General features: G+C 35.5%; 2 protein-coding genes across 8 annotated transcripts in view; one reads left to right on the top strand and one right to left on the bottom strand.

The window, feature by feature from the left end:
* The window catches only part of N4BP2L1 (NEDD4 binding protein 2 like 1), a 50,205-nt gene extending 38,506 nt beyond the window's left edge, over positions 1-11,699 (top strand). For 2 of the 7 annotated variants that reach the window (XM_081129395.1, XM_081129396.1), the window contains 2 exons: positions 1,648-1,713; positions 2,702-4,184. In XM_081129395.1, the coding sequence (XP_080985521.1) occupies positions 1,648-1,713; positions 2,702-2,758 (123 nt within the window). In that variant the 3' untranslated portion in view covers positions 2,759-4,184. Of the gene's footprint in view, positions 1-1,521; positions 1,599-1,647; positions 1,714-2,701; positions 4,185-7,083; positions 8,467-11,388 lie in introns of those variants that run through there. The other 5 variants (XR_013998248.1, XM_081129394.1, XM_081129397.1 and 2 more) reach the window with 5 other exon arrangements.
* Positions 5,748-13,431, bottom strand: part of BRCA2 (BRCA2 DNA repair associated) — an 81,030-nt gene continuing 73,346 nt past the window's right edge. Inside the window, exons 25-27 of the mRNA XM_081129392.1 lie at positions 9,952-10,196; positions 8,289-8,435; positions 5,748-7,366 (exon numbers count right to left, since the gene is read on the bottom strand). Of these exons, the coding sequence (XP_080985518.1) occupies positions 6,743-7,366; positions 8,289-8,435; positions 9,952-10,196 (1,016 nt within the window). The 3' untranslated portion in view covers positions 5,748-6,742. The remainder of the gene's footprint in view (positions 7,367-8,288; positions 8,436-9,951; positions 10,197-13,431) is intronic.

The following is a 13,431-nucleotide window of genomic DNA, read 5'->3' as shown; positions in this document are numbered from 1 at the left end:
CTGAAACTTGCAGAGAAATTGGGACTAGCAGGGTTGCAGATTATATTAGAGGACAGTCTGTTTTTCACTAGCAGGGGAGTTTAGTACTAGGCAGTGTTGCTGCAAGGGAGTTCCAGGGCAACAGTTTTTAGTTTAAAAACAGATTTAAGATGAACACTGTGATCCTATTAAGATACTGGCATGCAAATATAAACACTCAGCTCTGTATTTTCAGAATACAAAAAACAGTAAGATGAATACAATGTGCATATTTTTCTTTAATTTTGAAATGTCTGATCTGTTTTTAGACATGTTTCATCTCTTATGCTAATAAATTTTCATTCCCTATTGGGTATAGGAAGGAGAAAAGATCCAGACACAATCAGGGGGAAGGAAGAAGACAGCTGAGTATTCTGCTTTTGTCGCATGAATAGCTCCCAAATTGGGCTCAAGGCAGTCTAATTTTAAGCCTCTTTTCACATTTTGGGTAAAATAGCTTATATACAGGTGTGCTTTTCTCTAATTATATTCTCATCAGTTTCACTTAGGCCCGAGGGTGGGACTTTGGTGAATGCAGGAGGGAATGAGCATTAACCTTATGATGACTTCAGTTCATGGATCGAGAGTCCACTTGGGACAGAAATGAACAGGGACATGAAGAGTGAAGTTAATTAAGGCACAACTCAAAACCAAGAGTTAGGGGGAACTGAGAGTGACTTAAGGGAAGTAGTGTTACTTTTTATTTTCTGGATGTGTACATTCCTTTTCAGCCATTCACAGCTATTAATAAGACCCAGAAGTTAGATATTTTCCATATATGATGCTTGAATCCTTCCCTAATTAGAAGTGTTCATCTCAAGAATGAAGAGGAAATCTTTTTACTTAGCTCTTTTCATTGAACTTTTATTACTGAAAGTTCAGTGTGAGATAAAAACATAATAGTCAATTTATGAATGCAAAGGACGTTTGGGTGTTTATATGGAAACTGTAAGTTTTCTAACAAGGAAATGGGCACAGTGCATTGAGCCATAACTGTACTGCACAGTAGGGAAAGCTACTTTTGGAGGGAAGAGTATGTAAAGGATGGAGGAATCACTTTTATGTCATAAGCTCTGTTCCTATGGCACTGCCATTTTCTAACCAAGACATGAAGACTAGGACAAGGCATTTGACAGACATAAATCAATGATAATCCTATAAGGGACTCTGAGAAGCCATTGAGGTCTTGCTCATACCTGTGACAGGATGTTTTAAGCTAGTTCAGCTATTTTTAAAAGTGTCCAGAACAAATAACCTTTATAATTTTCCTCTGTAGCAGATAAAATGGACCAAAATTTATCATTGGGAACTGTAACGTAATCTGAGAGTGGCTAAGTATGGCCATGAATCAACTGTATTTATTAAAATAAACTGAGGCACTGGCTTACTGGTAAAACAAAAGGAATTTTAGAAAAGATGTGTAGTGAATGTTAAATGCCAGTATGAACGTTCCCACGCATACATACTGTGTGTTCAATGTTTTATGTACTTTTGAAAAATCAGGCACTTGAAAATAACTATGAAGTTATATTCCGAGAACCTGAGACTCGCTGGAAATTCAACGTGCAAGAGTTAGCCAGGTACTTCTTTGTTTTTCTAGTTCCTCATTATGTGTCCTGCTGTTTTCAGGTATTTCAGACCGAACAAAAGAATCTTTTCAGGCTGGAAATGGACATAGTTTTCAGGCCAGAAATGGTAATTCTTAGAAATTGATAACTTGGGAATTCTTAATATGAAGACTTTAGTTTTGGGTCAGTTTTCTAATATAATGCTAAATGCTAAACCTTGGCTTGGACTCAGTCCTTTAAAAGGATACATTTAACATTCGGCTAAAATGCTTCTTCATTAATGAACATTTAAAAGCACTTCCTTCTGCATGGGATTGCACATGTCAGTAGTGGTTTTGCATTTAGGCTACATAAGTATCTTTAGATGCTGAACAGTCTGTGGTTCATTTGTGGTCCAGATGCTGCTTCTAATTTATAAAGCAATAAATGTCCAAATAATACTAACTTCTTGATTGAATGCATGGGTTCTGATATTATCTGTGTTATTTGATACTGTCAATGATTTAAAGTAACCAGTGAGAACAGAATTTACTTTTTATGAATAGGGCTAGTTCATCTTATGGTTAAAAGGATATACAGTGTATCCAAAGTGGGTCTGTGAACCAGAACCACCTGAGCTGGATGTTAAAAATCCTAGTTCGTGGACCCCTTTCTATAGTTGGAATCTCTGGGAATTGCATTTTGACCTGTAACCCCAGTTGATTCTCATGCCCACTACAATTTAAGATTGGTTTAATAAACATCTACAAGTGTCTAGGACTGACCAAAGTAAACTGGTTATAGATATATTCATGCTTGACAGGCAAATCTATAATAAAAAGATGTCCTGGTGTTCTTTTGTGTCTTGAAGCACAGAATCAAGATTTCCAGAAATAAATATTTCTGATGCATTAGCTCTCTGCAAGCTGCAGAGTGGTTTAGGGGTGTGCAGGGCAGCAGGAAAGACAGGAATGAAGCCTGAAAGAGGACTACTTAACAAGGTGTTCTCCTTTTGTCACAGTTAAATCCTGAGAATAGAGAGTACACACCTATGTAATAATATAGGACTCGTAAAATACAAGGAACTCATTTTGATATATGCCCTTAATTAAATGTTTGCATGTTTTTCCACATAGAAGAAACATTCATGGAGTCCCAAGAGAAAAAATACACCGAATGAAAGAACAGTATGAGCATGGTGTTACCTTTCATAGTGTGCTTCACGCAGAAAAACCAAGCAGAGTGAACAGAAGCCAGGACAGGAGCGGTGCATCGCCTTCCAATGGGGCAGGATACTGGAATACCTACGCCGAGTTTCCAAACCGGAGGGCTCCTGGGGGCTTCACACGTGAGAGCTCCTTTAACAGAAGGGGGGGTTGTCACCATGGATATTAGAGGCTGATCTTACAGGCATTCAGGATTTTCCTAAATTAGCTTTTTCTTCGATTTTTGGTATTTATTCTTTGTTCAGTTTAGTTAGAGCTCTAATTCTAGTGTAAATAGTCGAACCTAAATGTTTTTGAGAAGTCATCATGTTCATCTTCAACAGGCATTTGTTCAAGTGATCCTCTTTGCATGGTCTGATGCCAGGAGTTCTGCAGGTTCAGTTAAACCAAGTCACTCCCTCTAGGGAAAAAATTAATTTGAAGCTGAAACCTGAGAAACATACCCAAGAACGTAATCAGTTGCATAGGTTCATAAATAAAATAAAATGTTTATAGTATATATAAGCTTCAGTACCACTTTCTCTGAAGTAATCTATTTTTTCAGGAATTCATCTCCATTAGGAAAGTTGGAAAGGTGGGAGAAGTGAGAGGCAGGAAAAGTTTTAATGCCATTGCTAGTTTTTAAACTTATGTATCCAAAAATGTGAGATGTGTGGCTGTAATGATGATATTGATTTTCCTTTAAAATGAATATGATAAAAAGTATACATCTAAGGGAATACTGTCCTTCAAAGTAGACACTTTGGGAAATTATTCCTTTATTCTAGTAACATATCATTGTTAAAAATGTCTGTTGAATCCTTCTTAATAGCTATACAAGCTACTGAGGAAAATCGGTGTCATTATTTAAAGTCACTATTTATAGTTTCATGTTTTAACTATTACTCTATTGAACAGGATTAAACCTGAATTAACTTTTGGCTGTTGTATTAATAGTATAAATGAAACAAGCCTCCTTTCTAAAACATCAATTTTTAAGATTAATCATTAAGCAACTTAAAAAAATTTTGCTTATAAATGCAATTAGTTGGCAGCCCCAGTGTTTGGGAGTATAAGGAATTAAGCATCCCAGGTCATAGGTCATAGAGGGATTTGTGAAAGTCGTGCTCACTGTCAGATGAGCAGTCTTGGTGTTTTATGTGACATTATTTAAGACAGTGAAGTTCTACCACAACTCTGGAATGTCCCTCATACCAATACTGAATTTGTGAATCCAAATTAAATCTGAACAGGCTGAAATCAGATTAATTTTGTGTGAGACCCTGATAGATAAGACCATGTAGGATGTGTGCTTTATTTCTTGTGGGCCAACAGCTTCTCGCTAATGTTCTGTGAAGTATTAAGTGTCTTATATAATGGTGCTTTTATGGTTATTAAAAATTACAGTATATGATATTGCTTTATATGGATTTGTCATTGAATCTAAGCCTTTTTTGTTCAACAATATAAAAAATTACCTAAATTCTACAGAATTCTATCATATTCAGAGCCAATTTTTCTATATCATGAACTTATTTACCAATCTTCTTTAATAAATAGGATATAAAAGACAAAATTAACCTTATTTTTTACTTGCTTACATAAATTATTTTATCTATGCACTTTCAAAAGACTATTTTACTTTGACATTCTATTATCTGATTCTACTGAAATCTACTCAACACCTTGATGACTACCAGCAGTGCATCTGTAATTTTTCATTAACATTTAAAAAATTTGTATCTCCTTAGAGTAACAAAGTTTGGCTGATAGAACAAAAATTTAGTGAATTTGAGTAAATCTAAGATATTATTATAGTTTTGCTAAGTTTTATGTCCGAGCATGACCCACAATAATCCTCTAATAATCATGATAATCCACATAATACTGCTGTCCAGGCCCAGGTAATCCTGAGTATCCTAGTCAATGTGATTATTGCAGAATTCACTCAATCAGGAAAGCCTGACTCATTTAGGTTAGTAGAGGGGAAGAGTGTCAGAGAGCCCAAACTGGAAATACCTTCCTTTGATTCCAAGGAATCCAAAGGGGTCACATTCAAGCCCTCTTGATTTATGTCTGGCTCTCTGCTTAGGGACTTTTGGGCCACTGGGACTGAGTGACCACTATGGAGAAGTGGCCTCAGGTTATAGATCCAGAGCTTTTACAGAGCCCAGAAGAATAGTTTCCTGGTTTATTTGCCTATTTTCCCCCATACGATATCTAAAATACTTGGTGTGGAAGTATAAAAATAACTGGTTAAATGCTGTCAACTTTATCTATCCCAGCTAGAAGTGATCTATTTTTTTATTTCCCTGATTTTATACTTTTTCAAACCCTCAATGTTGACACGTACTATTTCGTGTGTTCACATTTGCATTATTCAGTGCTTTACATGCACACGAGGCTGAGTGCTGAATAGGTAACACAAATTGCTTTTACCATTTATCCCCTATGCAGTGTACACTGTTGACTTTGTAATCATTAAATTGTCACTTTTTGGGGGATAATACCCACATATCCTCAAGCTTCATATTTTGCTCCTATAGCTTAGCTATATTATTTACAATTTACAAAAAGGAGGGTGCGCATTAAACCTCTCTGATGGGTCTATGTGGTGATGAGTAATGGAGGAGGCAACAGCAGGTAAGTTTTTCCAGGATAAAAGAAGGTTAAATTCTTATAGTTCTGTCTGTTCCTGAGACTCAAGTTTTATTTCCTATTCTAGAATGGGTCACCGGGAAAATGATTTAGCATGTGAAGACCAAATTGTTTTATGGACAAAACTTAAATGGCATTAATAAAATGGGCAGAACACAAGTTAAAAAGACTAGTGGAATAGACGACTTGTTGTGTTAATAACTTCTAGAGGAGAGAAAATCATGGGTCATAGTTACTGAAAGAAAAAACTGCTTCATAAAAGGATTTATCCTTGCTTTTGAAATATGTTTATAATTATATTTGAAAACATTACCCACTGTGCTGTATACCTGAAACTAATACAGAATAATACTGAATGTAAATGGTAATTAAAAAATATATATGATATAAATTTAAGACACTGAAAGATCTGATTTAAGAGCTTCTCCATGCTATTAGGTTATAGTGAGAACTGCTTTTTCTCTTTTCTGTTAAATATAAGAAAGTAACAAATGAGAGTATCATCCTGAATTGAATTGTTACCTTCTGCCCGGAGGGGTGTTTAGAGAAAACGAGGGGTACAGGGAGCCTTAGCGTGTCCTGTGAAGGTGCTAAAACAAAGCAGGCAGAATCAGGGCCAATTTGAAAGACAAAATTAACACTACGAAATCTGCTTCTGAATTAAAGTATTTGAATTTTTAATTGAAATAATTTAATTTCAAAGATCACACTGAAATCATAAAAAGGAATTAATTACACTGAGGACTCTATTTTTCTTGTAGTTATGCTGACTTAAGGATGAACAACTGGTCAAAAGAAAGCACCAGTCACATCTTAGCCCAATTTTTGATCAGGACAGAACTATAGTAGAACCAACACATGCATTAAGGAAAGTGGTTCATAGTGGGTTACCTCTAAAAAACAAACAAAAAAAAACCCAAACTGAAAATAGGAACTAAACTAAAAGAAATTATGTGAGTCAAAAAATTGTACCTGGAAACCTAGTTTCATTTAATTAAGGACACAATATGAAAGAAAAGGGTATGTGTAGTTCATTTGTAAAATACTTGTAGTGAGCAAATCCCGTCAAAAACATTTAAAGGCGATTTTTTCCCTTGATTAGTTAATATATAATCAGTTTTAAGATCTATAACTGAAATAAAAGTATAGTAATATAGATGCAGGCAAAGAGCATTCCTCCGATATATAAGCACTCAGGTAGGTAAATTCAGAACTACTTCTCTTCTCATTTTGCAAATACGGGTGTGCAGTTTGAAACTGCATGTGTTACAAACTAGAAAGGTGACTAACTCATTGTTATCATTTTCGGTTCTGTCACCTTTGCAGTCTCTTAGATATATCTTGTATTGTACTTGTGTCCTGCGTAGAATCTCCCGTTTCCCCAGTACTAATGTGGGAATTCTCCTGTTTCGTGACTGTAGGAGTAAAACAGTGCCTTTTCCGTTCAAGACAGTATCTTGAACAGGTGGGAGCAGTCCTAGTGGACTCACCCATTGATACCAGTTCATTTTTTCCTGCTGAACCAGACAAAAGGGCCTGGGTATTTATCAATGCGAGTTCTTCGTCAGCTATTGAATCGCTTTCCAAAAAAGAAATGTCATTAATTTTTTTAAGTGGAGTCATCTGAGGAGAACTCAATTCTTTTTTCTTTATAGGTGTTTCATATTTGATGCCACAACTCCGTGGTGGCTGAAATGCCTTCTGTGCAGCTGGAGAAACAAATGTACAAATGGGACTAACAGGTGGAGGTAAAGGCAGTCCACTCAAGAAGTCCAAAGCTCGTCTCTTTTTGCAGTTTCTTGGGTCGTCAACCTCTTTCTCCCCTTTACAAGGCTTTGGAGTCATTTGGGCTGATACAGGTGTGGGAACAGATTTCCCTTTTGGCTTACAAAGTGATAAAGGACTTTGGTAGTTCATCTCACTATTGGCAGAAGACATCTAATAAAAAACAAATGAAAAAGTGGCATATATAATTATGTGCTCATATATAAAACAAAATCAAATTAGCTTTTCATTAAAAATATTTAAATACACAAGTACCACACACATTCTCACTCCCGTAATGTCTAATAGGGCAGGTGATTTCATGAGACATTCATATTATTATTATTATTCCCTCAGAAGGAAATAATTTCACAGAAGAGGATATAAAAATGACATGAAAAGATGGATGACGACTAATCACAGTAAAAAACAAAAAAGAAAGCAGGGGACATAACTTCTGCTTTACTCTTCTTTTTTATAGTACTAACAGGTTAAACAGAGATAAGCATTTCAAAACCATTTTAAGAACACAGCTGCCTGGGTTCTAATACCTGTTTTTCTGGCTTTGTGACTTTAGGCAATTGCTTAACCTATCTATGCCACAGGTCCCTCATCTGCAAAATGGTGATCATAATTTTTATCTCAGAGGGTTGTGAAGGTAATGAGTTAATAGGGATAAACTTACCAAGTGTTAGCTACTTAAGAATTAGTCATTAGTTAATATTATACTTTAGCTTGATTTGCATTTATTGTGATTTAAAGAGTTAAATCAAACTGAGCTTAGAAGCAACCCTAATTATACAGAATAGTCCTCCCAGCACAAAGATACTGGCAAAAAAGTCTTTTCTATCACATGTACTTGAAATACTAAAAATGAAAGCCACCTGTTTGTAAAACTTGCTCCCAAAGAGTGTTACATTCTGGCTTTAATAAACAAGATATAATTTCCAGATAAACTATACCTATAAAAGTCACATAACAATCACACTTTCTAATTAAGTTTAATTACATTTTACCATATTTACTAGGTGTATATCAGAATACACTGTTGCCTTTATATATAATTATAAAATTCCTTAAATTTACATTAACTTACCAGAAACTTACTTCCCGTACCAAGGGCTTTCTGAACAGTGTATGGCTCTGAAGTACAGTCTTTAGCTGGGGTGGACCACTTGGGATCATTTGCATTAAGTATATGCATAAGCTTGTTTTCTGCATCATTGCAAAATTTATCAATATTCTAAGAAAATAAATTGGAAAAGCTGTTTTATAAAATGCAAACTTATGTATTCATGTTTTTAGAAAGTGTTACCTTTAAAACCAGAACTAAAATACTCAGACCAGAAAAAAAAAGTAACACCCCAAATTTGATAGCAACTGTCAAACTATGCTAATACAAAAATGCAGAACTAACATCAGTGATTCAGGAGAGCTCAGCTGTTGGAGGGGGAGAGGGAGAGTATCTGTATGCATCAGGGAAGGGGAGAGATATACAAGACATTCCCAACCATCTAGTTTAATTAGCAAGGTATATACTATGATTCTGGAATTGGAGTTAGAAGACTGGGACTCAAGTTCTATCTCTATTTACTACTAATAGCTGTAAATCATCCAACATCTACAGAGTAGTCCTCAGGTTAGGAGTAAAATAAGAGAACAGCTTCATGTTTGTTCCAAGGATTAACTGAAATCAGAAGTCACAAATGGTCAAATACCAACAAGTTTATATGGTTTAACCTAATCATAAAAGTATTTTGTAAAACTTTCAAATGCTATGTCAATAAAAGTTAGGTGTCTATGAACTGCCCTTGAATGGTCTCAGAGAAAGCTGGGATGTGAATACTAGGTTCCGTTTGGGAGCCAAATAATGAAGTAACCCTTCACCTCCACCAATTTAGAAACCAGATAAATTATGTGTTATTCTTCACTGTGTGTTTTGAGTCTTTAAGTAAACATGATACAAACTTCCTATATACAGCTAGCTACTCTAAAGATTTTAAAATGTGATTTATATAATTTTTGAATAACACATATTTCAAATATTAAACTATAGAACTAAGAAGAGGTTTATTTTTGTACATTACTTAACAGTTAGCAATTTATAAAATCCAATATTTTATTGGGAAGCAGCACTGCATAGTAGTTAATAGTTGGGCTCTGTATTCAGATGGTTTAAGTATGAATCCTGGTTCTACCAAGTTGGCTGTGTGACTTACCTTCTCTGTTTCTCATTGAAAAAATGGAAAAACAATTCCCTACCTCATCAGGTTAGGCTTAGCTGATATTATCTGTGCTGTATAAATAGATTTCAGCAAAAATGCATACGATCCAAAGAAAATAATTTTAGTATTCTCCTCCTTGGGATTATTTCAAATCAAAGAAAGATACAAATTGTATAAAATACTAGATATGGAATTTAAAATGTAAATTTGGAGTCTGCATAGTATTAACTAATTATACTACCAGCTACTATGAACACACAATCTTCTTACCAATTTCCAGTTTGCTTACATGGTCTGTAGCTTGAACATCCTTCTCACCATCTTTCCTAACTCATTGTCCTCAAATCTTTCTCTTCTCCCTGGTAGCTGTCATCCCCATCTTCTCAGGTTCAAGAGCAATTAACATATGCAAAAAACCTCACCTGACATTTTATCTCAACATCCAATTTTCATAAAAGCTGCCAATCCTTTGATACCTGACTTTCAAAACAGGAAAATACCAAAAAGTGCGGCAATGCTCAAAACTAATTTTACCTCAATGGTATTTTTCATCTTGAGGAATGTCTCTTGAAAATGGCTCTCCTTTGGACTGGCAGAAAACATGGAAAAATCTCCAGCAAATAAAGTAGGAATTCCTGATTTGGATTCTGGTCGCCACTGGAGGTTGCTCGCAGCAATTAACATGTGAGGTTTAATGATGTCTTCATTAATATCTATCCAAAACTTGATTGCCAGTAAGTTATGGCACTCATCGGACAAATATACCAAAGGAGTAATACCTAAAATGAAAACAAACAAAAAACCCCATTTCATTATATATGTGTTAGATAAATTAAAAAATGCAAGGAACCTCTAATATGCCCATTTACTTTGGTATGCTAATGGAAAAACAAACAACTAAATTTAGGGAAAGCTCAGGATTTCCAAAATGACCTGTTATTTATAGTGCTAAAATTTCAATGCCAGAGTGACAACACATTCTGTTCCCAAGGCCATGGAAACCAGGCACAAGTGTATACTGCTGGTGGGAATACAAATTTGTGCAACCCTCTGGAGAAAAACTGCGTAATACCTAGCAAAGCACCATATGTACACCTTTCATTGGCAATCCCACTTCTAGTTCTCTGCTATGAATAAGGATGTACTTCCAATGATAGTAAAATACACATGAAAAAGGTTGATAAAAACACATGTATGAGGTTACTCGTTGAAGCACTGTTTGTAATTATAAAGTACTAACAACAACCTATCTTAGCTCATGCCCAGGAGAGTAGTTGGGTAAACTATGGCACATCCTTATGATGGAGTACTATGCAGCTGACAACAGGATGAGGAAGATCTCTATCAGTGATTTCCAAACATACTGTTAGGTGAAAAATAAACGCACAAAAGAAAGACTAGAGCTATAAAGAAAGGATAGAGATATCTCCTATAAGAAAGGAGATATAAACAAATATACAGGTATCTGTCCGTTTGTACAAAACATATAGGGAAGATAAACTAAAAACTACAGGGGTTAGTATGGGGGGGGGAAGGACTATCATTGGATTAGCAGGGATGAGGGGGAACTGAGACTTCTCTGAGTTTGACTTTCTGTGAAGTTCTGACTCTGAGAAGGACAATAATATCCCACATATTCTTCATATATCCCCCAAACAAACAATGAACCAGCTATGAGGGAATCCAAGTTGGAACACAAACATATATCCCAGCTCTTTATGCTTGAAAGGGCCTACAAGCAATGATGCCCCTGTAGTAAGGAGCACATCTAGCAATCAGATCTTGGTTCTAAATAAAAAAGAAAGAAAAAGGATCCTGGGTTCCCTGGAGATATAGCAGGTTCTTGAATAACTTCATTTTGTTCAACATCGTTCATTATAACATTGATGAGATGCTGTAGGAACTTAACCCTTGTTTGTATCAACTAGCCTATGATAAAACTGGTTTTGCTATATGTCGTTTTACTTAAAGATGCAGAACCTACCAATGACGTTAAGTGAGGACTCACTGTAGTTGATTCCCGAACTGGGGCAAGGAACCTATAAGATGAGCCTAGAACATCTTGTGATGCCAGAAAAGGAATGAAGTGCTCAAAAAATACAGGAGTCAACCTGAAAAAGCTCCTAATGGCCCAAACCTAAACAACAGGAGTAATAAATAAAGGTACTGAATTATAACCCATAGAATAAAATAATTGTTCATAAGTCTATGTTGATATAAATCAAATAAATAAATGTGGGGAAAGGGGGCAGCTCTTCCTCAGAGAATTCCAATGAATGTAGAAGGAAAAAGGAAAAAAAGAAAACCACCATTAGGCAAATACTAAGATCAACAGTAATAACTATTACAAACAAAATCAACTGATGGATGCTAAATGAATGGATGAAAGTTTGCGGTAAAGTAGGATATGAATCTTCTCCAAGATATTTATTAGCTACAAAGAAAGTCAGTTATTTACAGGTAAGAAACCCAGTAGACACCAACTGAACCAAGTGACTAAGGTTGTTGCCATTACTGGCAACAAGAAACACCAGCATCACTGACCCCTTGATATGGTTGATGTAGAGAAAACAAAAATCATCATTTCCATGGTAACTTTGCCAAAAATGCATAAGTTACTCCAACCATGAGAAAACATCAGAAAAACCCAAATTGAGGGGAATGCTACAAAATAATTCATCAGTCCTTTCAAGAGTGTCAAGATCATTAGGAAGTGTTAAAGACTAGAGCATACTAAGGAGAAATAATGACTAAACTAAAGTGGGATCCTGGAATAGAAAATGGAAAACAGAGTAAAAAACTTCAAATTCAAACAAATCTAAACTTTAGGCAATAGTACTGTACCAATGTTCACTTCCTGATTCTAGTAACTGTGCTATGGCTATGCAAGATGTCAGCATTAGGGGAGGCTGGCTGAGGGATGTTTGGAAACTATTATTTTTGCAACTTTCTGGAGGTCTAAAATTAGTTCAAAATAAAAAGTTAAAAAATTTTCAGTGCCAAAGGTGGGAAGGGACAACTAGAGAAACCATGACAGGACTGAGGCTACGAAAGTCTAGGCACTAAACGTTCTGCCTTACTACTATTTATAGTTTCTTGTTTCTGCTGCCCCTAGAATTACGTTTCCCTTATAAATAACAGGAATAAAAAGAACTGCCATTCTCAGATAATGACTTGTTTATCCTGTTGCAATGACAATATCCCTTTCACTTTTCAAATTTATCAGTAGATTGGCTTAATAGATTTTAATCTTGAATATTGATTTTAGAGAAATTATAAGTTTCCCAAGCATGTTCAATTTTCTAATTTTGGAATTTGCCTCTAATTACATTCAAAACTTCATTACAGTACTGCCCTTTTCTCAAATGTCCTTCTTTAAAATATCATGTTTCCCCCTGAATTACAGAAATAATACATGTTTATTGAAAAACATTTAGAAAATGTAAAATCTAAAAATAAACTTTAGTGTAGTTCCCTTAACTTTTTTCCACAAGCAGAGATTTCATATCTGGACCGTATTATATGCATTGAAAGAAACTATTTATTTCACTACCTTGCATCTTGTACAAATGGTAACACTAGGAAGAATTCTTTAAAGTAACATAGAATGTTGGCACTGAACAAATCTTCATGAAAATAAAAGGATGAGAATAAAATTATTTTGCAGCTTTCTAGTCTGCAAAATGGGTCTATTCTGAATTTACATAGAATTCTTTGTACCTTTTAAATTTCTTTTAGAAAATTTCATGGAAACGATAAAGCACTTAGCAGTTTATGGAACCACTTTCACAGATTCCACCTATACTGGATGTTGTGCTTTGGGTGCAGATCACCTTCCTCTTCAGGACCAAGGCAGTGATCCTCGTTTCTGGGGAGCGTTGGCTTTTGACAACTCCCGCCTGGGTTCCTTGCTGGGCCTGCCCTCAGCCCAGGTGCTCCGATGTATACCCACTTTCTGGAGAAAGCCAGTATCTAATGACAGGCCCCTTGCTTCAAGCTGGCCTGACTCTGCAG

This window comes from Miniopterus schreibersii (genome assembly GCF_964146895.1).
Source record: "Miniopterus schreibersii genome assembly, chromosome: 2".
In the NCBI taxonomy this organism is placed as follows: Eukaryota; Metazoa; Chordata; class Mammalia; order Chiroptera; family Miniopteridae; genus Miniopterus; species Miniopterus schreibersii.
This window is presented reverse-complemented; position numbering and strand designations above follow the sequence as displayed.